This window comes from Camponotus vicinus, unplaced genomic scaffold (genome assembly GCF_025532165.1).
Source record: "Camponotus vicinus isolate PSW18456_S1 unplaced genomic scaffold, iyCamVici1.0 SCAF_10, whole genome shotgun sequence".
In the NCBI taxonomy this organism is placed as follows: domain Eukaryota; kingdom Metazoa; phylum Arthropoda; class Insecta; order Hymenoptera; family Formicidae; genus Camponotus; species Camponotus vicinus.
The window spans coordinates 6,347,212-6,373,870 of NW_028141946.1; the positions used below are offsets into that span (position 1 = coordinate 6,347,212).

The following is a 26,659-nucleotide window of genomic DNA, read 5'->3' on the forward strand; positions in this document are numbered from 1 at the left end:
GATGCTGCTTCTCTTTACGATGCGACGAGAGCGAAGTCGAAATAAACACTCGGTCATCTTAGAAATGTAGCAGTCGTTAATTGAACGTGTTTTTTCGACAAAAAATGAGATCACATTTTTTCAATAAAGAGAAAAATGATATAATAGAACATAATACAATGAATGATCGATTATCTATTATCAAAAAGGGAGAGAGAGAGATTATTCATTTATTAAATTTTATATATATTTATTTATTAAATTAATATTTATATATGTTATATGTATTATATGTTATATATATATATATATATATATATATATATATATATATATATACAGGGTGGACCATTTTAACCTTTAATGGAGAATAACTCGAAAACCAAGCCCGGAAGAGAAAAATGTTTCAGACAAAAGTTGTTTGGTTTCGAGGGGGCCATAAGATGGTATCATTGGTTTGACCTTGAAGAGTTATTTGAAGGTCACATGAAGGTCACCTTCAATTTCTTAAATGGAACCTACTATTTGTCATTGCACATTCTTGTAGCTTATCTCGAGAGCTTTCCAAAACACTACAATTAAGTACCTTTTCGTTAAGTACTTTTTGAGTTATGAGGCTTGAAATAATTTCTTAATTTTACATAAACCGTAAAATATCTTGTAAAATATTCATTTTTCGATTATCTTACCTTAATACTTTTACGTACAAAATAATGAGAGGAATCAACTGGTGTAAAGAAAACACATAGTTGTTTTGAAGAAAAAATATGTAATTTGCAATTAACAATTCCATATTTTTTCTTCTATTGCATTATATTTATTATATATTTAATCTATTATATAATTCTATAAGATATAATGTATTATAAATCTATTATATTTAAACTATTATTTAATTATTGAGATATTTAAAATATTTAATTTTATATAATTTTAACATGAAATTTTTTTTTAGCATTAAAATTCTTATTAAACATGAATTTACGAAATAATTCGATTTCCGCAAATATCGCGAATATTGCATTTATACGAAATTTCCTCAACGTATTTATATCGAGAAACTGAACTGTAACATCGGATATGTCTCGACGGATCGTATCGCGAGGGATGAAAATCTGCTTGGGTTTCCGACGGAAATGTAATATAATATCAGAAAGGCGATGCCTGGCAAAGGTCCATAAATCCTCGTGAGATCATAAAGTGGGAAAGCAAGCGCTTTTACGCGCGTGCATTTACGTCCGAAACACTTTCGCCGCTGTCTTTCTCGTTGTTCGGCCCGATGAAAAAGAACAACGCGTTTTCCCGCGCTAGAAGAATCGCCGGAAATACGCGGGGAGCATTTCCTTTCGGGCGTCTGGTCTCTAATCTCGAGATATACCGCACCGTGTCTTTATGCAGACACGCTTTCCACGTAAATCACGTCTTATCTCTCATGTGTCACCATCTCAAGATTTCGTAATAGGAATGCGCATCTATATTCTTGTTGCGCATTTGCTAGTAAATGTGAATCATCTTGTCTTCGTGTTAAAATTGAAATACAAAGATAAAAATAAAATTAAATACCATGATCTGACCGGAAATAAGAATCTTCAATTCACAATATGTATTAACTAACCATCATTAAAAACGACTACATTTATCGCTGAATTAAAATGAAAATAGAGTAGAAAATAGAGAAAATATGACTATATAATATACATTTAAATATCTGTAATTTAAATATATTCATCTTTTTTCACGCGTTAGAGCGCGATTGAAATTATATAGAAATTATATAGAAAATGTTTGAAATAATCGGTTACGCTAAATGCTAATAAAAAATGAGAATAAACGCGAAAGAAATTTGCGCTTTTCTCATCGAATAATTTTATTCATCAATTTATGGACGAGGAAATGATAAACGATTTAAACATGAGAGATATCGCTAACGTTGCGATGAAATGATTGCCTCAATCTAATTAATCCGCTCGTTCGAGCCGTGAGTTCCGGCAACCGTACACATAATTTTTTCCCTTTCGTTTATTTACAGACTCGCCAGAATGGTGGGTAGCATGCCCAGCGGATGGATGAGGAGGGTTCTCCTCTTCCTCGTCCTGATGACCGGAGTCCTGCTGATCGCCATGTATGCTCATGCTCCGCCGCTTGCATCGCTGCAGCCGTTTGCAACTCGTCGGTGAGTAATTTCCGGCAGATTGCAGTTTATTCTATTTATTTTCCCTCAAACATATGATTTGACAGATAAAAAAATAGTAATTGATGTTTCACTCTTGAGGATGAGTAATTATATCTAGAACAGACTTGATTTATTTGCCTATATTTAGAAAAGTGAGCGACTTCTTTTGGGCACCGCTATCTCATGCTTCGCTGTATGATTTTATATTATTTTTATATTATTTTAGTATATTATTTTTTATGAAGAAAAGAAATTACGAAAATTTACAGAAAAATTGGAAATATTTTCGATTTATAAGTAAATGAAACATCCATGTGCGAAAGGTGCCTTTCTTCTTTTTAATTTTTGTGTTCCTATAATTTTCACTAACGCGTGGCCAGATTTATTTTCCGCGATATGTTTTAACCCCCAGTGCCTTTTGATTATTTTCTTACACATTGCATGTTTTTTTATTTTGAATTTATTTCGTACTCTCTCTCGCATCACAACGCGCATCGAAGAAGACTAGAGGACTTGCAACGCGGCTTGGTTAATTACCTGGTGGGTAATGAAACCACCATCGGACCCGAGGAACGGCTTTACGAGTATCTGGAAGAGCCTAGGTAACGGACAGTTTCTGATTGGGGATGGAATTTTAAGCTAGACGAGCTGTACCGCGTATTTCTGATGCCTTAAGCTCGAATTCATCTCCGCTTTTACCTCGATTGGTCTGTTTGGATATGTCTGGTTTGAAAAAAAAAAGATATGTAAAAATACGTTGAACTTTATTTTCATCAAGTTACACATTGAATGATATCATATGTACATTTAATTTTAAATTGTTATTGAAAATAAAAATAAACATTTTTAATTTTTAAAAAAAGAAGTGCGTTTAAAATTGGAAGTTTTATAGAAAAATAACATTTATGTTTTACGATAAAAAAAGGATCAAATTTTACAAATTTTGCAAGATAAAATTCATAATAATATTATATCTCTCTCTATTTGTTTTATATATCTTTATTAAATCTTTTCTATATAAATATCAAAATGTATTTGAAATATATTGGATATATTTTTGAAAAGTTAAGCTTATGTATTATATTTGGGTTATAAATATCTCGTTATATTTTTTCCTTTTTTCGAAACCAGTCACGTGCTAACTCGATACCAATCAGACATCATTCTCCCAATTAAAACGTTATTCGGGCGCGACCTATAACACGTCGATTGCTTCGTGAACAAATTCCCAAATGTCCTGAATTTTCGCGTGGGAACTCTCGTATATTCTCTAGTCTTGCACTTCTCGTTTCCCCTTGCAACGTCGCACCTCATTTTGACATTCATTCGTTTAATCCACTTGCCCGAACACGTCCATCATACTAAACGTACACTATTGTTGCGCACCATTGTTTTCCGTATTTCGCAGATTATACTGCTCGCGCACCGTGTTGCATCTGTCCCGACCCGCTTCGTGAACCCGATTTTCCCAGCCTTAATTTTGAAAACGACTCGCTTTTGCTTTTTGAGATACAGTGCAAGTTTGGCTACAAGTTTATGAAATCGCGAAGAATTGAAAAGATTCTTCGAAAAAATTAGAGGAAATTTTTTTTGCATTTTATTCATGGACAATTGCATCAATTTCTAGTATAAAGTACAATTGTACAATTCTGTATAATTATAATTTAAGATTTTATTAATCAATCAAAATCATCGTCGCTTTATTCGCAATTTCCTTTGGAATTTCATCGAAACATTCGTTTTCTAACGATGCATTTGTTCATTTTTTTAAACTTCGGGTAGACTTTTTTCCGTTCATGATTAGCCAACTATTTTCCTGCGCTTCGATCAGCAAACATCGTTTCTCTCTTCTTCTCTTGCTTTTCCTGAACGTTTAATTCGAACAATCCCAGCGGTATTTTTTGTACTCTTATTCATCTTACCATTGTAATGAGCAGCTTTTCATTTCTCAGAGTTACGATATTATCAGTTTGGCAAAGAATAGAAAATGAGTTGCGAAGATGGATTTTATATTTTTTGTCAAAATGAGAGGATTGTAAAGATTCGTTTTCTTTCCACTTTCGATCTACAAAATTGTTTGATTAACATATTATTAAACGACTCACAATCTAATAATAAAATAGTGCTGATTCCAATTGATTATGGAATATTTTGGTAATTATTTTGATATATATAAAGATATATTTCTTTTTATTAAAATAAAAATAAATAAGTATATATTATGTGTACAGGGTGTCCCGAAACTAACGCTTGATATTTTAAAGGCAGATTCTCTGGCCAATTTAAAAACGATTTTTCCTCAGCGAAAATGTCGAGGGAGATCATTATTTTTTGCATATTCCCAATTTTTGTCATCATGTATCTTTCTAACTAAGCCTTAAATTAAAATTCTATTAAAGTAAACTCTACCTAAAATTAACTAAAGAATGTGACTTTATTAATATTTTATTCCCATAAGTCTTAGTTTGCGAAAAACCCTTTATTTTCAATCGTTTATAACTCGAAAACTATTAGTGCCGCGACATTTTCGCTGAGGAAAAATCGTTTTTAAATTGGCCAGAGAATCTGCCTTTAAAATATCAAGCGTTAGTTTCGGGACACCATGTATATATGTACATACTATGCATATTGATGAAATAGTTTAAAATATAAATTTAACTTGTGATTTTTTATCTTAACTATTTGTTTATAATATTAAGCTTTAATCTTAATTTTGTAATTTAGTTTTTCCTTGTTTTTTATTTTATGCATTTATATATTGTCTGTTATCGCTATTGTTGAGGCAATTATTAAATATGAAATATAATTGATTGCAATAATTATTATATAATAAATATATAAATAATCTGGCGTTTATAAAAATAGATATGATTATCTATTGTGACAAATTAAATTTCCTAACCGTCTTAACTTTGCAAAATGGAGCTTGAAATTAACATTGTTTACTGTATATATTTCCTTGAACTTATCTATCCTTGAACATATCTATTTTTAACTCTTTCTACATCGATTACGAAACAAATGTCGCATAAACTTTAGATAATTTTAAAAAAAAGACATAACTATATACAGTACTTGATAATCCATGACATGTACAAAGTACAGATAGATCAATAAAATTTGGAGAAGAAATAATTTAACAAAAACAAGTTATTTCTTTTTAGAGAGAAATTAATAGATTTCTTTTATGTAAGAGATATTAAATTTTCAATATTTTTCGTGTCACATAAATTACCAAGCATCCTGTACATACATTATATCACGTAAAATATTACGCGAGTAAAATGGACCAACTTACAAACTCAACTTTTACACTCGTAGGACGTTTCAAAGTCCGTGGTCCTGGGCATGTGTAGCAAATCGATGCGAGAGGCGAGCAGTAAGATCCTCGAGGACGTCCTTGGCGACCTGCACCGCGCATTGCGGAGGGAACGCTCGTCTATTGTGGCCCAGACCGACTGGGAATGTCGTCCTCGGCGATGACAGTGTCATCCTGCATCTTCAGCAAATCGAATTCGTCACTGTCGATACGAACGACCAAGAAACGAAGGATCTGTTGGAGCAAGCGAAGGATGTCTTCATTGGTGAGTGTTGATAAACCCAAGGAGAGAAGCGTATCCTGGAACATCTTAAAGATATTTATTTAATGGCAGGGAACATCAGAAGTCTGATCAAAGTGTTGAACGCCAAAAGTCGATCTGGTATCGATACATTCATCATATATCTGAGCGCTGATAACGCACGGGGCACCACTCTATCCCTGGACACCGACGAATCATACAAGCTGGAAGTTGCATCGAAAGGGAAGATCCTAGAGGCCAGAATCACGGGAAAAAGTTATTTCGGGCTGCGACACGGTCTCGAGACTCTCAGTCAATTGATCTGGTGGGACGAGGCCGCTGGCAAGCAGGGTGCTCTTCGTGTTCTTGCACGAGCCTCTATCGAGGACAAACCCATATTCCCTTATCGCGGCCTCCTAGTCGACACCGGCAGGCAATTTTTCTCCGTCGAGGAGCTGAAGAGAGTGATCGACGGTATGGCAGCTACGAAGCTCAATACCTTCCACTGGCATCTTACTGACTCTCAGAGTTTTCCCTTCGATTCGGCGCAATTTCCGGAGATGGCGAGATGGGGCGCTTACAGCGGCGATCAGATTTACACACCCGATGACGTGAAGGATCTGGCCGATTACGCGAGGATACGTGGTGTCAGAATCGTCGTCGAGATCGATTCTCCGGCTCATGCTGGCGCTGGGTGGCAATGGGGTAAGTTCAAGTGTAAAATCTTAATTTTAAATATAAAATAAAAGGAGATATTATATAGGTCTATGATTTTAAAATTATGTTAGAATTGTCACATTTTTTTTAGTATTAATTTTTATTTACTAAAATAGATCATTTTTGTGTATGATACTAGGTGCGGAACATGGTTTCGGTGAGTTGGCATTATGCGTGGATCAACAGCCGTGGTCGTCATATTGTGGCGAGCCGAATTGCGGCCAGTTGAATCCTATAAACGAACACACGTATCGGATACTCGAGGGTCTGTACCGGGAACTGTTGGACCTCACCGAGGTGCGCGATGTGGTGCATCTCGGTGGCGATGAGGTAAACCTCGAATGTTGGGCACAGTACGGCAACATCACTCTGGCTATGCAGGCGCAGAACATGACAGATCATCACGCGCTGTGGGCGGAATTCGAGACGAAGATGCTGCAGCGATTGATCCGGGCGAATCACGATAAGGTGCCGAAAGCAGTGATTATATGGAGCTCGCCGTTGACCAAAAGACCGTACATCATGATGTACTTCGATCCGAAGATCCACGTCATCCAATCCTGGGGTGGCAGCAACTGGCCGGAAACGCCGGACTTACTGGAGGACGGCTTCCGTGTAATCCTGTCGCACGTAGACGCATGGTACCTGGACTGCGGCTTTGGCAGGTGGCGAGAGAGCGGCGAAGCCGCGTGCGGCGAATATCGTACCTGGCAAACCGTCTACAATCATCGTCCGTGGAAGGATTATCCACCACAGCAGCTGCCTCTGGTGCTCGGCGGCGAAGCGGCGATCTGGAACGAGCAAACTGGACAATCATCCTTGGGACCTCGACTATGGCCCAGGGCGTCAGCGTTTGCTGAACGACTATGGTAAATAATATTATATAGAAGAATATCATTTTTAAGGAATATTTTTACGAAGAGAATCTTTTTCAGGAGTGACTTACCAACGAATAGTTATTCCACGGATGAAAACGTTTACACTAGATTGGCCATGCACATCGAAGTTTTGAATAGCAGAGGCATCAAGACGGAGTCCATGTGGCCGTATTGGTGTTCCCAGAACCCTGGTAAATGTCTCTGACCTCTGATCGTTAGAAATTCGCGAACTATCAATCAGTCGTCCCGCGAGTGCTGTACCTGCAGTACTGATAATCGTATGAAACTGGGACACCGTAAGAAAAGACGATGTCTACCGCAAGCCTTGTCGAAATCGATTTCGTCCGACACGCAATTACATCGCGTATTCGTGATTCACGGAATTTCTCGATAACGAATCTGTCGACAAACTTGACAATCGTTCCTGCTCGATAAATCATCCAATTTATCGAATGATGATATTCATCATTCGCGAGATGCGACAAACGTCAAAGAAATTTGCGAGACAATTTCGATGAACAGTATCAATATAGTGAATGATAATTGATTCAAAAACCATCATTTACGCACTCTATGTGTGCGTAAATACATAGATATGCCAGAGCTATAAGATTATACAAGCGACGACAGGTAAGTTGTGAATTTAAATCAACATGTATTATCTTGAATACATGATTTATAACGTAGGACAATTGAACTTCTTTTGAAAAGTGCTTCGGCGAGCTTAGTTTTATAAGCGTCTACTTAACAAGAATCGCAGTCAAGAATGTAAAAATTATTTTAGTGTAATGCTTTCGCAATTATTAATTATTATGATGTCCAAATTCAAATTGTAATTCAATTGCGTTGAATGTAAAAATATCGCAGATCTTTTAGTTTTTTCTGTGTTTAAACACTTATTTTGATAATAAATTCCATATCCAAGAAATATATATATATTATTTTTAAATTGTAACGAAATTTTAATACGAATGTATTATGAAATTATGCGTTATTATTCTTAATTCTATTTTATTCCATATTAAAATATGAAAATTTTTCATGCTCTTGAACTTTTTAAAAATCAACACAATATAATCATTGTTTCTCCATACTGCTCTTTATTTGTCAACTTGACGAAACTAGAATTCTGAATGATACTCTGTTATGAAGAGAGAGTATTAAGCATTTAATTATCTTATACTACACGATAATGCGTAATTGAGACAAATTGAGATAATTGTGCGATGTGTTCTAATATCGAGAAATGACAAAGCACATTTCGTTAATCAATTAGAGCGAGAAGAGCGTGAAGACCTTGAAACGGTGAATGATGTCGGATAGAATAAGACAACGCATCATTGCCTCAAGTGCGTTATCAACACGCATAAAGTTTATTAATGCGTTATTCCTCGAAACCTACTTAGGATACCAATGACAAAGGACTATCACGATTACACGATAGCTGCGAGAAGTGGCAGAGAGAAATTTTATATTGTGTAATTTATAGCTTTCTAAATCGAAATTATATTATTGAAAGTATAAATAGAAAGCATCATCGTCATGCTGACACGATTTGGATGTTGATAGAAAGAAAGAGAGAAAAAGAGAATATGTGTACGTGTATGTGTGTATGTGTATATGTACTTGTTTATGGTTGATCTGTATTAAAAATCGTGATAATGAGAACATTTGATATCAATGAGATTCGTCGACCTGTCGGCTAATCGAACTTTCTACTTATCTCTCAACGCAAAAATGCTCAGGGCAGAGTATAATATAATTGTCGAATGATTTTTATGCACGCGTGGAGGACGAAGGATACGTTTTTGAGGATATCTTCAATCTAGGAAAAAGGTAATTTATGTAAGATTCTAGATTAGCTATGTCAAATTTGTGTAATTTGTAACATTCTTTAACTTTACAGCATTTAATATATTTTTTTTATATTTTATTCTTCTATAAAACACAGAATTATTGTCGTAAATTAAAAATATAATTAATTTAATTGCAGCCTCTTCAAATATTACTTTATCCCCTAACTCGATAATTCGAGAGATTTCAAAGTTTAAAGGAATTATATTGCTTATATTATATATTTCATGTTCTTGTTTTACATGATCTGCATTTTTAAATCATTAAGATTTCGTTACTGTATTGCAATTTTTAATCGAAACCCGCGTTTATAATACAATGTTCGTATAATCATAATGAAAATTCGATTAATAGAACTCACGCAAAAAAGCTCGCCCGATTATAATAATTTCAATGGGATTTGAATGATGCGAATAATGATGGCAGAGAAACAACCACACATGGAATTCGTCTCCTTTCCTGTAGTATAACACGGCCTATGAATTAAAACACGAGTAATCCGCGAAAATTTGTAAATATTTCGTAACGACGTAGGGAGCAACATATAATATTTAGATATATATGTAGATAAAGACGAATTAGTTAGATAATTAGGTAAATCGATAGATAGAATTTAGATAAGTAAGTAAACAAAGGCAAAACGATGGGGATATGAAGTAATAATATAATACAAGTTTAGAAAAAAAGACGATGGGATATCTGTACTTATTGATATCGATGGCTGTAAGAGGAGCTAATTCTCTTGTGCGTTTTCAGATATAATATATGCAATTTCAATTATGTTAAAGGTGTTAAATGCCTATGTTAATCATCCTCGATTATGATGCTAAAATATACGCGATAAAATATATAATAAATAATTAGTAAAATTTACGATAAAAGCTTTTCGCTTAATAAAATAGCATCTAATTTGTTGAATGATTTTGTGGCATTTACTACGTTATATTTAATGTATTATATATATATATTATATCATTATTTTATTATATTATTTTATTTGTAATTTTTTGATGTGATTTGTGATTCGTGATTTTTTTTGATGTCATAGTGTAAGATGAATAACGTAGACATTAAAAGACTTCAAAATTACAGTTATATGCGCACGAATTACTCCTCTGGTTATTTCTTATGTCGTGTTCGTTTTAATCGCAATGATTGAAACTGAGTTCGATAAATAAAAAAAACGTTATGCATAACAAAAATGTTTCACGATCTTAACAAACAAGAAATAAGAAATTTATGGCGATTAGAACGGTGATATTAACGGTACGTATACTTATGTTATGCGACTTTTCGGTCCGCAACGATGAATGTATGTAAATAAGACACAATTTTGTGTGTGTGTGTGTGCGCGCGCGCGCGCGCGTGTGTGTGAATGTGTGTGCATGTTCTCCGAACTGATCCCAGAAAGATATACTCTGTTATGACGTGTGTTCACACGGATTTAACATAAAATGAATTTTGAATACGTCACATGTTATTCGCTTTATTCCCCGTGAATATTGTCCTATTTCCTTATTAAACATATGCTATAATATACATTAAATGAGAAGTTTGTCACGACGAACAATATGAAAATGAAAGAAATCTTATTAAAAAAGAAAAAGACCTTTTTAAAGTATAATTATAAATTTTTCAAAACTATATGTAATAAAAAATTTTATGAGAAAGTACGTCAGAGAAAAATCTCTGAATGCATTTGACACATCATCAATCTTAGACGTATTGTCTGATACGCAGATGTATCGTCAACGCAGTATTTTACATTGTCATCGATTTTCTTATATGTGTAATCTCTTCTATTTTTCATTTTTTTCAACAAGAATTGTGATATACATATATAAATATATATAATATTTTCTTTTTTAGTATATTTTTTAAATAATTTTATAAATTAATTGAAAATATTTATTAATAAATTTGCTTTTTTATTAGTTGGAAATAATTAATATTGATAGAATAGTATATCTTTGAAAATTCTCTTTGAACATCTCGTGTAATATGACTTCTATTTTACATAGTTTATGGTGCGGAAGTGAGGACAAAATCAAACAATACGATTAGAAATTCAAACCATCAGCCTTGGCCTTTGAACCAATATTGACGATTATGATCGAAGAAGTCTTTCAGAAATTAGTTATTGATGGATTATATTTACCAAGTAAGTGATTTGTTTGTATATTCTCACAAATACATTATACTTATAACATGATAGATATTATATTATTCATAAACGAAAAAATCGAATAAAGATATGCGTTGTAAAAAGAATGATGAAAATAGGATAAAATGATGAAAAATACATTAAAAATTGAAATTCCGTAAATATTTATTGCATTGTAAAAACAAAGCATATTAGAAAGTTTCTACATAATTAACATAATGAAATCTATATATTAGTCAAAAAAGATAATGCAATAAATTCGATTTTTAAGATGTCATTAAATATATAATATTCTTTCTTTTGAATTAACTTGAATAAGTGTTGATGTCATAAATCATAGATAAAAAATAAAAAAACTGTAATTATTGCTAATTCTTTATCACTAGTTTCATGTCAATGGTTTATTAGCTGTATAGAAAATTGTATTTATTTAGAAATTATATTAAATTTATACTTGCTTAATTCATGTAACATTTTTATTTACTAAATTAAATTAAACATTTACTTATACATTACTTAAATGTTATTTAAAATATAATTTAATGCAAATATTTTAAAAGCAAAAGAGAGTTAAATGTTAGACTTATACATTTTATAATGCACTTGCAATTAAATATTGCAAATTTTTTATTCATGTGTAGACATACTTTGCTCGACAGACGCGCGATTAACTCGCCCTATATGTATACTTACTTAAGTTCGCTTCCACATGTGTCAAGAGGAAGGTCGGAAGGGGCGGAAAATATACATGCATGGTGTGATGGTACAACGCGCAGTCGCCCGATTTTTATGACGTCTTTTCTTTTACCAAAGTTTCAGAAGATCCGTGATCGCGTGAACACGTAGGTGGGCATCCTGTAGAAAGCGTAGCTGTCATTGTAAGTAGTTTTGATGAAAAAAGTATTTTGACGTAATAAAAATTGCAGGCGAGATAAAAGGAAATATATGTTATATAAATCATGGTGATGAATTATATTACAAAGAAATTATTGACTTGTTCTTAATTATTATACAAAGAGATTAATGATTTATTCTCAGAGATAGCGCGAAGAAACTGAAGAATGGTTTTATTTATTTTTTATTTGGAAAGATAAAGTGTGTTATGGCAAAGAGTTATAATTTATTGATAATAAGAATACAGAAAAAATAATTTTACTATTTATTATTTACGATTATTATTTAATTTTATATAATGGATTTATATTTTTATAATTATGTACCTTGTTTTTCTCGATGAAATCGAAACGATAGAAACTTATCACTATTGTTTGGTTGATGAAGTATTTTTTTTTTCAAGGAAGTAGCCGGTTCATTTTACATTCTATCTCAAGTCCAATGATATAATACGGAGAAGTTTCGTTATCATGATACAAACGTCATTGTCTAAAATTGATCCAAGATTCATTATTAAGATAAGAGATAAATCCCTTTTAAGATTTAGAAAAATTATCGAAAAGTTAAAATATTAGGATTATTCAAAACTCTATCTATTAGAATTATTTTTAACAGAACTCTTTCTAAATGACTTATTCTATTTGTTGTTTTTATAATTAGTGTTTATAATTGCTAATTTATACAAACAGCATCGAAAATCCTTCTAATGAGCAAATAAAATTTATCACGTTATTAAGAAAATGCAAAATTGAAAATAATGATAAGATGAGAAAGATCTGGTATATTTGACATTTTTTTCATAATTTTTTATAATATATTTTACTTATTCTTACTTTAATTGATTGTAGCGTGACGTTCATACAAATACTAATATATGTGCGTGATTTAATTTAAATAATAATTTAAATAATAATGCTTTAATTTAAATAATAACGTAGCGCTAATATGATGTGTCACATTTTTTGCAAATGCGACGTATAGATTACTGTAATTCTTTGTTTTCATGAATAAAATAAATGGTGAAAAAGAATTATATTAAAATTGAAAAGTCAGAAATAACATTTAAATAATGCAAATTTATTTATGTTGCTTCTTTAGCATTAAAATGGGCGATGCTGAAGTGAAGCGTTTCTTAATTGAGCAGAAATCCAAATGCGAGCAGCTTCTTAAGGAAGGTAAATCTAACTTTGTGTTCTGTGCAAACAACTGCTTAATGAACAATGTGCTTAATGAAATTAAGATACGTATTTGTTGAAACAAATGCTGTCTCATATATATTTACTAGCTAAATCTTCTCAATGCCATTAAAGTTTGAAAAATTTCTTCACAAAATATGTTTCACAGATATATATAAAAGAGAAGATTTAGAAATGATAAATAACTGATTATATACAATCGATTACATATACTCGATACAGTCCACTTGATCGTAATGTGGTGTTTTCCTCGAATTAATAAAATAAAATTAAAATTATTAATCAATTCAAGAATATTCACAAAATAGATACGTCAATATTTGGCGGAAATTCTATCGAAGCTGCCGGAATCAGTTCATTTAGCAAGTATCAATACAAATTGTTGAAAAAAGAATCATAATTTTCCAGATACGAATATTACTGTCAACGAGGGCAATGGAACGGATGTTCGTCAATGCCCGGCAACCTTCGATAATCTGCTCTGCTGGTCGTGGACCAACGCACCGAGTACAGCAACCTTGCCCTGTCCACCTGCCTCGATTATGGGATACACCGATCTGGCGAATGAGAACCTGAGAGCATTGGCGGTTGCCAGCAAGGTCTGTCTGGCGAACGGTGAGTGGTACCAGAACTCGGACGGCGTATTCTGGAGCAATTATAGTCTTTGCGTGCTGAATAGAACGCGTTACATGATCAATGGTGCTGAGAAGCTGAATTATTCGGGATGGGATCACGAAACGGCGGAGTATTCACTTCTGAATGTAAGTTCTTTTTATCTTCTCTCTTATGTTTTTATTGACCTATTGATTCGTTAATTCTATGATTTAATAAATCATTCGGAATTAACATATACGAATTTTACATATATACATAAGTGTCAAAAACCCGAATTATACTACTGACCACATTAAAAATATATACATATTGTATATTGTAGTTTTAATGATCAGCAAAATATATATCTATTTAATAATAATAATGAATAAATTTACGAAGATGTAGATATTTTACAATATTTTTATATTTTACATATAAAAGAATGTATTATTCACATGTACAAGTATGATTAATTGTGACGGCTGAATGGAAATACATTGTATTATTATGCTAATACAAGTATATATAATTTTACGATTAAAAAAAGAGAATATAAGTAGTAATATCAAATATGATATTACTATTCTCTTTTTTTAATCGTAAAATAAAATGTAATAGATTTAAAATAAAATTTATTGGATTGTGCAACGCACATTATATATTATTATCATTATTATATATTCTGACAGAAATGGTTGCCGATTATCAGGATAGTATCGCAAATTGGATACAGTACTTCGTTTATTACTTTAATCGTAGCTATGGTGATCTTTTCCTTACTTAGGTAAGTGCGGTTTTTTCACCTAGATAAATACACTATCATTTTCTTTTCAATTTTACTGGGAGATCGCGTTATCCATTCATTATTAATACATTTACATCATTATGTAGGAAACTCAGGAATCCCAGAAATAGATTACACATGCATCTGTTTGTATCTTTTATCATGAGAGCTTTTATGGCACTTCTGAAGGATTGGATTTTTATTGATGGAATTGGAATGGCTTGGAACGTCGTCTTTGTCGACGGAAACAATGCTTTTATCAACGAACACAGTGTAAAGAATACGGATTAATTATTATTATCCTAATAATAATATAATTGATTATTAATATTTCGATAATAATATGATTAATTATTTTTTTCGATTACTTAATTCATTTTTATATTAACATTTTGCACGTTTACGTTTAGTAATCTTCAATTGAATAAACTAAAATGAATAAACTAAGATAGTTATATATATCATATCAATCGCGAATTTTTATCGAAATAATTATTTGGCTTGTCTCTTGATTTTTCAAACTCTGTTGATAATTCTAACTTTTACTAATCAATAATGCTAGATGGGGATCTGTAAGGCTATTACGAGTCTGTGGCAATATTTTATCGTAGCAAATTACTCATGGATCTTAATGGAAGGATTGTATCTACATAATCTAGTTTTCAAGGCATTATGTGCTGACACTAATACAATAGCTTTATATATTCTGTTAGGCTGGGGTGAGCTAGAGATTTTATTCAAGATTACGAAATCTTTAGAATTCTATTATATCATATCTTATATTCAAATTTAATTTTGTTAAATAGGTCTTCCCATTTTGGTAGTAGTGCCGTGGATTATAATACGCGCAACTATGGAAGACACTCTCTGCTGGACCACGCATAAAAATCCTTTATTATTCCTTATCATAAGAATACCAATTATCATATCAATTTTGGTATGTTAATTGTATTTTACACAATATCGAATTATATAAATATTTAAAATTATCTATGCCATTTCCCTCGTTTAGTTCAATTTTCTGTTGTTCCTCAACATCGTGCGTGTCTTGCTTGTGAAGCTGAAGACATCAGTGCATCTACAACGGAAAAAAATGAAATACAAGTTAGTTATATTAATTTCGATTTACTTTTTTGTAACACTCAATATTGCTATTTAAATTCTTATTCTTATTTAAATAATAATTTTTTAATATTTGAAACATTTAATTGAAAAAATATATGTAAAAATATATGTAATTTTTCGATACTAGATATATTTCGTTTATTTTTAATACAGAAGATGGGCAAAATCAACTATGATTCTGGTACCACTCTTCGGAATACACTATTCTTTCTTTTTGGGATTATCTTATCATAAAGATTACCGAGTCGAACTGATCTGGCTCTTTTGCGATCAGCTATTTGCATCCTTTCAGGTATCTGTTTATTGTTATATGAAAGGATTTATTTTTTTACATAATTTATATATGTATGCACACACTTATACTATTAATTTTCCTAGGGTGCTCTCGTGGCTTTATTGTATTGTCTGTTAAATGGCGAAGTCAGAGCGGAAATGCGACGAGCATGGAGAGCTCGACGATCAAAAAAGGAAGTCGATTCTTTCATATCTGGGCACCGAGAATTATCGAGAAATCGAAAGCAGCATCGATCGACAATGATAACACTAATTTAGTGATTATAGTCATAATAAAAGTTATCGATGAAACATGTTAAGTAGATTTGATCAACTGTCTCGGTGTTGAATGAAATTTTATGTAAAATTTATGTAATCTATTTATAAAAAATATTTATAAATATATACAGATATTAATAAAAAAAACTATATAGATATAAAGACTGAAAATTCGTTTTTAAAAGACATTAAATCGATATGTATCACAATCCTCTCAAAAATCTTAAATTTTATTCTTGCTTTCTTTAATGTCGATGAGCTTTTTCGAGTGAGTAATTTGATTCACATAATTTTATTTTTTCTTGAAAAAAATGAACATTTTCTTTGATAAATATTCACTCCTTTATTTATATTCACGTCAGCAGATATAAATACTTTAAAAATGAAGATTCACTTTTATAAATACTCACTCTATTTAAGGATCGTTAATAGTGAGAATTAATTTGTCAAGCTTATAAATTTTTTTGTAAGAAGTTTAAGTTTATTTCTTCTATAAATAATTTTAATTTTAATTATAATTTTTTATAATTTCCATAATTTTTAATTAAAGAGAGAAAATGTTATCTAGTGAGTTTAAATAATTTTTTTATTAGCATACGGAAATAGAGAATTATAACTTCGAAAGTTTAATCTTATGAAGGTAAAGCTATAATACGTTATGTTCTCTTGGTAAGTTCCACACCATTCAGTATCGATTATAAGGTTCAATTGCCGCTGTTGTTTGTGCTGCCGCCGTTCTATAGCTTCGTTTACTCCATTTTTTTTTCATTTAGCATAGGTATAAATTTTTTGCTCTTCGTTATCTTTTACATTTTTTATTATATGAAACATGAATTATGTTTTTGTTAAGTTGGACTATTTAATGAATTAAAATAGAATTTTATATTATTGTGTTGAGGTGTTATCTCTTATTATTACCATAAAGATAATTGATAATTAATTAATTTGACGAATTTTTAATAACAATCATCACAATAAAACAATGTGATATACTAAAAATGTTATGATAATTGAAGTGTTATAAAAAAGTCGGAAATTATATCTTCACATAAGTCTACATTTTAATTTCTCAAGTTTGTATAAATTCAATTTATGTGCAAAATATATTTAATGTTAATTGAATAACAAAGTTATCTATATATTCGCAATAATAATATGCTATAGATCAAACAGGACATGAAAGACTAAAAATAAAATGTTTTGCAGTATTCTTATTTATTATTTATTATTATATATTTAGCATTTAACATACAATTGTGTTCTAGGCGGGTCTAGTGGTATTTAAAAGAAATTAATTAATATATGTAGATGTAGACGCTAGGCAAATATGTTAGAAAATTTTATATTTGATATTAAATTTTATATTAATAATATTTGATATCACACGCACAATAATTGTAAGATTTATAAGTATTGCATACGATAAAAGTATATATTTGGGAACCCGAAAGAAAGGGAAAAAACCAAAGGATTCGTATGAAAGAAACTGTCATCGTAGTAACAAGGTGTGAACTATCTCATGACACTTAGGCCACAAAACATATTAATCGGATATGTCGAATACGTACGTCATAGGGTGTATGCTGCGTTTTTTGATTGTGTCACGAATCGGTTATTTCCACACGTGCACATGCACGCGACTCCTTATTGTGGCACTCTGGTTGCACGCGTCAATCCCCAACGAGTGCAATTTCTGAGATAGGTGTTGATTGCATGACATCACTGATGTTCGGCTTGAAAGTAGATTAAAATTCGATTGACTAATTTGCATAATTGCAACTTTCGCAGTTGTGCCTTTTAAAACGAGGGTGGCTTTTTCTTCGATCATATTGACATCGAATTTTTAAATCATTATGTATGCAAGACAATACGTCAAATACATAAGAATATACGTTCTATAAAAATAGATAGACTTAAAATTAATATACCATAGCATATACATATAGATTTGATTTTTTCCCTTTTTTTATCTTTTTCCAGTAAATCCAAATTCCAATAAATCGAAATATTTTAAACATTATAAACGCGTATAATATAAAGATATTAATTGTACACACATGTAAATATATATGTATTATGAAGTACAAGTGAAACGGTTTTTATTTTATATAGAAATATTCTGCAATGGAACATGCTATATTATTATTATTATAGTCGAACGCACAGATGCGACTCGTCTACCACCTGATACTCCGAAAAAAATCTATATTTTACTGATGAATCTATCTCTTTTCATGGTTTATTATTTTTCCTCTTTGCTTTCACAGCGTTTTTTAGGTATCACATAAATGTCACACTCTTATAAAGGAAAAAAGAATAAAATTTTTTTCATGAAAAGTGTGAGATTACATATAACAATATATTCTCATGTACTAAATGTTCTATTTATGATTCTAATCGCAAGAAATTTAAACTGCACATTGTTGTATTCTCATGTTAATATCGGTAATAATATCGTATCTTTATATGGTAATAATATCGTATTTTTTTAATTAAACTTTGTATTTCTTGTAAACGTACCTGTTTTTCCATGTCTATCTGAATATCTCGATTTATCTCTTTTATCACTGATGTAGCAAAAGAAAATTGTGTTAACAGCTTTTAATTATATAAATTGAATAAATTATCCTTCAATTAAAGATATTAACAATACGAATTATCTGTAATTGAGATAAAATTTCTACAATTAATAAAATATCTACAATAAATATCTAAAATTTAATATTTTTTACGAAAGATTTTAATGATAGAAAATAGGCGAGTTAAACTAATACAATAAAATAACAGTAAAGTATTTTGCTTTCATATGTATTCAGCATCAAAATATTATTGTATCCAAAAAAAAGGAAACGACATAATAATTTCCAAAAAAAACCTGCATTTTACTGATGGAACAATGAATGATCGATAAAACGGTGTATCTGGAAAGCTGTAAAATACTGTCACGTAAATTGCGAAATGTGGCGGAATGGCGACGTGGCATCAGGTGTCGGGGCGGGATTGTCGGGATATCTCTCGGTTGTCTATTGGAGAACGTTCGGGGTGCTCATCAGGGATGCTGGGAAAACGGGAGGGCGAAGGAGCCTGCAACACTGGGACCAAGGGCGTGGTTACGAGGGATGAAACAACCCCTACCCGCAAGCTCGAGTATAACCAAACTTCGCCCTTCCCTTTTTCCGACAGGGATGCTGCCGTTGTCTCTTCCGACGATCTCGTCGAAGCCGGGAGATCGAGATATTGCCAGAGGCAATCTTATTGCCGCGGATAAGTTTAATGATCGATTTAATCGCGATTCAGATTCGATAGATAAACGAGCCATTTTGTAACGGAGTGGGATGTTTTGAAAAATCTGCGGATTCGTGCTGAAATGAATAGAAAGTGATTAAATAAGATTTCATGTGCGCGATTATTTAATATGAGATGAGTGAGAGAAAAATGATGTTGCCTCAAATCGGATGAAACTGACGATTTCGAAAGTCTATCCCAGAAAGTCTTATCCCAGAAGCTTGTGGTGAGTAAAAATAAATTAAAGAACATATCAACTATTACATAACAATATAGAATAATTGATAATGATTTAATAATACATAGTTTTTATTTTATTACGTTATAAAGAAATATTAAAAATTAAATCTATTGTATTATTCAGCATTTTAAAAAATTCCTAGAATTAAACTGCTATAAATCTTAATCTTATTGTTCTGATTAACTTAGAAATAAATTTTTACTATTATATAATCTTTTCGTTTAATTAAATTTTTGCTTATGTACTATAAGATTATAAACATTTTCATATTATATATAAATATTATATGTAAAGTTTTGCATACATTTTATATGTAATGTATAAAATTTTCTAAAAATATAAAAGGTGCTTTCTCTACAAAATTAGGTTCTCTACACAATTCAGTATTTTAAAAACTTTGTAGAATTAAATTGCTATAAATCTTTATCTTGATCTCTGATTAAATGTTAGTTGGAAATAAATGTTTACTATTATGTAATCTTTTCTTAATTAAATTTTCATTTATCTATCATGAGATTATAAATCTTTTGATATTATGTTAAATATTATGCATAAAATTGTATGTAAGTTTTATACATTATTAATGTATAAAGTAATATATAAAGTTTTCTAAAAATTACAAAGTGCTTTTTCTACAAAATTGTTTATATAAAAATGTATGATGTAAAGTCGTAAAAATAAAAAAAGCCGTAGAGAATCGTATCGATTTGATTGGACAGTAGTACCATGATAAATATTATAAGAAGCGTCAGGAAGACTTGTCGCCTGAAATCTTAAAGAAATCTGAAATATTTAAAAAAAATCGAAGAGAAAGAGAGAGAGAGAAGCAAACGCTCATACAAATTGCCGGTTTACCATGAGAATCAGATCGAACAGAACCGAGGGTTGTTTTTCGTCAATACTTGATGAAAGAACGCGCCATTTATGCAGAGCGTGAACCGCGTTTCTCTTAATAATGCAACATCTTTCTCATAAATCGGCATTAAATCGAGACAGTTTCGATGACACGATAAAATTCGACATTTTCTAAAATTTATGCTTTTTTTCTCATACAGAAAATATAGAACATTTTTAATATAATATATTTTGCTTTCTAAAATTTTATTTATTTTTGGTTTTATTTTTTTTCATGAAGCCATAATTCTGTTACATAAGTTACGATTGTATGCTTGACAAATATTTGGCTATCCAATTATCGCCGACCGAACCCCAATATTCTTAGACTAAACCCTTTTGCGCTGCATTTTCCGCAGTTTTTGCAATTCCCAAGAGTCTTACTGATGAAATAAGTTTGACTATTATTTATTTATATGCTCTGTTATAATGATATAAATTTTCTATATACTGAGAAACTATAAAATTATCGATTAGCGATAATAATTATATTCAATATATTATTTATATCATTAATTATATAATTATTATTAGTTATTGATAATTATATACATGATGTATTTTAATGCTTTTTGTTTGAAAATTGCATTAAGAATTAAAATGTAACACACATATAAATCTGTAAATATCTGTATAACTATCAAATAATTTAGATTAAACATATACTTGGTATTATACACAATTCATGATCGCAATTTTAATGATAAATTATGTGGCAAATTTGAAATCAGCCTTTTTTTAATAGAAAGTAATACGCTAATGATCGATCGTCAAGCAATTGATATAAATTAAAAACTAATCAGATAAGTCTTTTTAAAATAAAGGTCGCGAGTTGTGTGACAAAATACATTGCTGATGCTTACAACGTTAACAAAATCGATTTTACCTATGTTATTTCGTATCCCATCAATGGTTATTACGACTATAATTACAGCCACGTGCTATGGAAAGCGAAATTACATCTCAAATAGCTGTATTTTGTGAAGGAGATCTACAGCGGCGAAGGTGAGAAGATAATCTATCGTGACACAGATCAGACTAAATCTCTTTGAAAGGAACATTCTCGTATCACAGTCGAGGCACATGAAGAGCTTCAATTGCGATTTTGCAAGCGAGGATAGAACGGTATCTATGGCGAACGGCGGCCACGGCATCGCCGTCAACGGGGTAAGCGCTCCTGGTTCGGGCACTTTGTCGAGGGAGGAGAGACGCAGACGAAGAAGAGCCACACAGAAGTATCGAACCGCACATGCCACACGGTAAGGCTACAACGCGCAGAATTGAAATTTTGTACAAATGCAAATATGTGAAATGCTAGCTGCTTAAAGCAACGTTTATTCCGTCAGGGAAAGAGTCAGAGTGGAAGCTTTCAACTTGGCCTTCGCAGAATTGCGAAAATTGCTGCCGACATTGCCACCGGATAAGAAGCTTTCAAAAATCGAAATTCTTCGACTGGCGATTTGTTATATTGCTTATCTGAATCATGTCCTTCAAGCTTGAACTTATGGCTATGTCAGAGATGAAGAACATTAAAAAGGAGATGAAGAATATTAGAAAGTTACAATGATTTCTCTATTAATTTATCCCAATTGTGAATGAACCGAACTATCATTTTTCTAAAATTAAAAAAAGAATATTTGCTTAATCATATTATAAAGGTAGAAAAATTTTAACACGCTTAAAAACATAAAGCACTGAAAAAGAATAAAAGAACTACGGAAATACATAATTTTCATTTTGTGACAAGAACAATAAGAGAACAATAAAAAATAATGGAAAAATAAAGGTTAGAGACTTAGAGAATTAAATATGAATTAACAATATTATAATATAATACTATAGAAGAATCTCAACGTATGATGCGATAAACAAGTGCGCTCTTGCTCTTACCAAGTTGTATTTGTGCGAACTTTTGTCTATGCAAAACCACTTTCCGTTGGATTTTAAAAAAATTCCGATTGATTAGCACATGTTTAATTGTCTAATAAAGAGATTTAACATCGTTTAATATATTTGGCGATCGTTCAAAATATCGTTGCTAAATTACACGAGTCGCATAAACTGCAGGATCGCACTGTTTTTATCGTCGATATTGTCGAATCTCTTCGATTCCTGAGAATTAGCGAGCCACCTTGCAACAATGGAACAGCTCCCCATGGGACTTCTACCCCTCCGTGTTCTTCCAAATACTTCTACAACCCTCGACTCTGGCCGCGTATCCGATCGCTGTCGATTATACAGCTCGTGCTTAAGTGAAAAAGAATGGAATTGTCGATGAGAGGAGACCAACTTCACGGATCGTCGCCTTGCATCTCTCGTTTCCTGGTTCTCTGCAAATGCGATTGTACTGATTCGACTAGATCGCTCGGAGAGATCGATCTTCCTAAGATTGATTGATTAATTAATTATGAATGAAATTGCTCGTCTGCAAAAAGACAGATGCATTGGAATAAAAGGAACTCGTTTCTGTAAAAAATTAAATGTCCAAATTAGAATTACTTTTTATTAATTAAATTTTATTTCATATCTTCTTAATAAATTTAAAATTTTTTCTAGACTATTACAAAGCATATGCTATTTATTTCTTTTTACTTTTTTTTATTAAATAATATATGAACACATATTTTTTAATAAACTTCAACGAAAATTAAAAATAATTGTCTTTGATGAAGTTTAAAAGTATAATTATATACTACCCTAAACACATGCCATTTAAATTTACAGAATTATTCATGGTTTAAAATTTAAGAGATAATAAAAATAAGTTATAATCTTTTTTATGCTTCAAAAACAGCCAAATATATTGATATAAAATTTATATTTAATGAATAAAATCACAAAATTAAAAACAATAAAATTATAACTGCTGCACCGTTGATCAATTATGAATTATTAAAATACGCATCTCTTTGCAATGGCAATCATTCAACATGTTATAAATTCGAATATATTATAATTTTCTTTGTTTTTGTCGCAGTATATTAAATTAAAACTAAAAACTCTAAAGCACTATATTAAACTTACTTATATTAAACGAATAAAATTCTTACATTGCTATTAGCTCTCTTTCAACTTGTCAAAATATTCAATGGTGATAGCTGTTCACGAAATAAGCATAAAAAATTAATCAACATCACGGAAAATGATACAACTACATAAACTGTATAAACTTCGATGTTTTCGAAAAACCTTTAATATTTTCAACTAATTAACTTACATATATTTTTTAAGAGTATATTTCTAATCTCTCTCTCAATCTCTCTCTCTTTTTCTACAGATTAGTTCTTTGCAATGTTTATCTATTTTTTTGTAAACGATAAATAGGATTATTTTTACATATAAGTTTTATATATATATATATATATATATATATATAAAATTTTGTAATCATTTTATAACATCTAATAAAGCAAGAATTATTTGATATTGGACAAATGAGAATATAATGAGAATATAATGAACACAGAAATAAAGAAATGAATACTAGTGAAATTAATGGTATAATTATTAATGGAATTTTTTTTGCGAAATGATAGGAACAAAACCATAACCAATTAAGCAGATTAAATTATTTCGGTTTGGCAAAAATCAACATTTCACATCATGTAATAAAGAGACAACATTATCATGCGAATCCATCTATCATCAAACATATAAGGAAATTAAAAGATAGTATAAAAGTGGATAAGTGATAATGGCAATATAAATTGACCATTATATGAAAAAATTACTTTATATATTTTATGGACAAGCGATTAAAAATATCGATCGAGCAAAAATTATTAGACAAACTTCATTAATTTCTTTACTTATTATTTATATAGATGATGCCTTTTTTATATAACTATTAATTTTATGTATATGAATGCTTCATATACATATATCTTGATAATAATTTTACTTGTTATCTTTTATTAATAATTTTGTAGTATTATCTGATGTTATACAACGACATGTTTAGTACCTGCAACGTATAATTAGCATGTATGAATGATTATATAAGTCGCGATCCGATGTGTATCGTAGTATACAAATTACAAACGTATTTAACAAAAAATAAAGGAAGATATACAATTTTCTTCTATGTCTCGTTAATATATTAGCTTATCACAATCCTCAATTTCTTTACATATAAGTCTCGCTTTTAAAATATTACTTTTCCAGAAATAGCGTACAATGTAAGAAATTCCCTTTGGACCCTTTGGACTTATAATAAGAATTGTTATTATTAAAAATTACAGTAGCACATTTCGATCTATCCCAATGTATTTTTTATCTTTTCCATCATATAATAAATCTATAATTAATTAATTTATATATCTGTATCCTGATATTTTTCGTGCAATATCAGAATATTTAATAACGACCAATTACACAATCTTCTTCCATTAATTATTATATGTACCGTCATCGAGTTCGACGGTATTTTGTGACGCATTAAAGCAATAAAAGCGAGTCTTGTGGAGGCGTTTGTACAACAAATTATTTATTATTTCGCGGGCTTAATTAGTAGATATAGTTGATTAGTAGATATATAATAGATCGCTTTAAAGTCCGTGACTCGTTTGCTCACATTAGCTCGTTTAATACACTTGCGTTCTTCGAGATAATTGCTTATGAACTTTTATGTGCTCCTTAATTGCTCAACAAAGGTAGATCATTAACTTACATATTATAGGAAATCGAGGAAGAAAATGTAGAGAAAAAGTGACTGTCATAACACTATCTGACACATTGACTATTTGTGGCCGTCTTATTAGTCAAGTATAACACGCTACACATTGATCATAAGTGAAAAGTCACTAGACTGGAGATTAAAGTAATTATTAATCAAATATTGTATAATGTGCAATTTTGTCAAAAGAGAAATTTTTTTGTTAAAATTAGATTAATAATTTTGTCTAACTTTGCAAAATACTCGTGTTCTAGTTTTCTAGATGTTTATAAATTAATACGGAAATCGAGAAAACCTACATTATTTCTGCATATTATTATTAATTATGCATTTATCAGATTTTGCATATCTTAAATGCTTAATCAACTGAAATTTAAAGACAAGAACATTTAGACCGAGTGACCTAACGTTTAATCGAAGAACATCATACAAAAAAGAAAAGAATTATGAAGTTTTTTGCGCGTCCAAAATGCTTGACCGAAGCGATAGCACCAGTGATAACTCTGGACCATTTAATAGGACTTCGTCTTTTTGAGTATCCTCGTGGTCAGTCAAGACTTCTACTCAGCCTGATTTATCTCTTGTTTCTTTATTGTTTGTATTATAGTAGCTCGTGGTATTTGGAGGAAGAATATTATTTGATTGTTAAATTATTGAAACTGGAATATTTTCTATACAAAGTACTGAATTATATTATTGTTGCTTTGGTCATCGTTAAACTGCTACTAGGCTGGTGGTATACGAAGGTAAGTGAATGTGATATAATATCTTGTAAATGAAAACACAGATAAAAGAAGTATTAATTCGAACGATTAGTGTGTCATTCGAAAAATTATGTGCGTAAAAAAATTTGTTTTATAAATTTACATGTGCAGAGATTTGAAGCTTGCTGTAACAAAATCATCGAAATCGACGAAACATTGCGGCAGCTTGGATCGACGATAAATTATGATAAAATATATTTTATAATAATTGGAGTACTGATTGCTTGGTTCTAATTATGGTTTGTATCGAGTTGTTGTAGCTAAATTGCTAATTCTGTCTAATTTTTAACAATTTTTTGAAAACAAAATATATATATTTAAAAAAAA

At 30.8% G+C, this 26,659-nt stretch overlaps 3 protein-coding genes across 13 annotated transcripts in view; all 3 read left to right on the forward strand.

The window, feature by feature from the left end:
- Positions 1 to 11,265, forward strand: part of Fdl (fused lobes) — a 38,917-nt gene extending 27,652 nt beyond the window's left edge. For 2 of the 6 annotated variants that reach the window (XM_083080831.1, XM_083080832.1), the window contains exons 3-9: positions 2,009 to 2,152; positions 2,653 to 2,754; positions 5,474 to 5,736; positions 5,806 to 6,417; positions 6,569 to 7,298; positions 7,365 to 7,498; positions 11,183 to 11,265. In XM_083080831.1, the coding sequence (XP_082936957.1) occupies positions 2,019 to 2,152; positions 2,653 to 2,754; positions 5,474 to 5,736; positions 5,806 to 6,417; positions 6,569 to 7,298; positions 7,365 to 7,498; positions 11,183 to 11,265 (2,058 nt within the window). In that variant the 5' untranslated portion in view covers positions 2,009 to 2,018. Of the gene's footprint in view, positions 1 to 2,008; positions 2,153 to 2,652; positions 2,755 to 5,473; positions 5,737 to 5,805; positions 6,418 to 6,568; positions 7,299 to 7,364; positions 10,630 to 11,182 lie in introns of those variants that run through there. The other 4 variants (XM_083080833.1, XM_083080835.1, XM_083080834.1 and 1 more) reach the window with 4 other exon arrangements.
- Positions 11,266 to 11,301: 36 nt separating this feature from the next.
- LOC145961031 (secretin receptor) lies at positions 11,302 to 16,589 on the forward strand. 4 transcript variants are annotated; one of them, XM_083080838.1, is made up of 11 exons: positions 11,302 to 11,322; positions 12,139 to 12,203; positions 13,318 to 13,394; positions 13,824 to 14,176; positions 14,702 to 14,796; positions 14,904 to 15,069; positions 15,359 to 15,515; positions 15,603 to 15,733; positions 15,809 to 15,900; positions 16,075 to 16,213; positions 16,300 to 16,589. In XM_083080838.1, exons 3-11 carry the CDS (start codon positions 13,325 to 13,327, stop codon positions 16,471 to 16,473), a joined length of 1,377 nt encoding a protein of 458 aa, XP_082936964.1. In that variant the 5' UTR covers positions 11,302 to 11,322; positions 12,139 to 12,203; positions 13,318 to 13,324; the 3' UTR covers positions 16,474 to 16,589. The 4 variants fall into 4 exon arrangements, with proteins under 4 accessions (XP_082936964.1, XP_082936963.1, XP_082936966.1 ...); XM_083080837.1 differs by lacking the exon at positions 11,302 to 11,322 and having other exon boundaries at positions 12,027 to 12,203; XM_083080840.1 differs by lacking the exon at positions 11,302 to 11,322 and having other exon boundaries at positions 12,027 to 12,203; positions 16,078 to 16,213.
- A 2,996-nt stretch (positions 16,590 to 19,585) lies between these two features.
- LOC145961034 (helix-loop-helix protein 1) lies at positions 19,586 to 22,493 on the forward strand. Of its 3 annotated transcripts, none has more exons than XM_083080848.1 (4): positions 19,586 to 19,984; positions 21,828 to 21,898; positions 21,949 to 22,152; positions 22,240 to 22,493. In XM_083080848.1, the coding sequence occupies exons 2-4, from the start codon at positions 21,837 to 21,839 to the stop codon at positions 22,391 to 22,393; spliced, it is 420 nt and encodes a 139-aa protein (XP_082936974.1). In that variant the 5' UTR covers positions 19,586 to 19,984; positions 21,828 to 21,836; the 3' UTR covers positions 22,394 to 22,493. The 3 variants fall into 3 exon arrangements, with proteins under 3 accessions (XP_082936974.1, XP_082936973.1, XP_082936972.1); XM_083080847.1 differs by having other exon boundaries at positions 21,968 to 22,152; XM_083080846.1 differs by having other exon boundaries at positions 21,880 to 22,152.
- Positions 22,494 to 26,659: the final 4,166 nt, after the last annotated feature.

What these genes read in the sequence shown, in the direction of transcription:
- LOC145961031 (XM_083080838.1), top strand. Translation starts at nt 13,325, where the DNA reads ATGGGCGATGCTGAAGTGAAGCGTTTCTTAATTGAGCAGAAATCCAAA. An exon ending in CGAGCAGCTTCTTAAGGAAG is followed by an intron (nt 13,395 to 13,823) that starts GTAAATCTAACT and finishes ATAATTTTCCAG; the next exon opens with ATACGAATATTACTGTCAAC. An exon ending in ATATATTCTGTTAGGCTGGG is followed by an intron (nt 15,516 to 15,602) that starts GTGAGCTAGAGA and finishes TTTGTTAAATAG; the next exon opens with GTCTTCCCATTTTGGTAGTA.
- LOC145961034 (XM_083080848.1), top strand. Translation starts at nt 21,837, where the DNA reads ATGGAAAGCGAAATTACATCTCAAATAGCTGTATTTTGTGAAGGAGAT. An exon ending in GGAGATCTACAGCGGCGAAG is followed by an intron (nt 21,899 to 21,948) that starts GTGAGAAGATAA and finishes TCTCTTTGAAAG; the next exon opens with GAACATTCTCGTATCACAGT. An exon ending in CGAACCGCACATGCCACACG is followed by an intron (nt 22,153 to 22,239) that starts GTAAGGCTACAA and finishes TTATTCCGTCAG; the next exon opens with GGAAAGAGTCAGAGTGGAAG.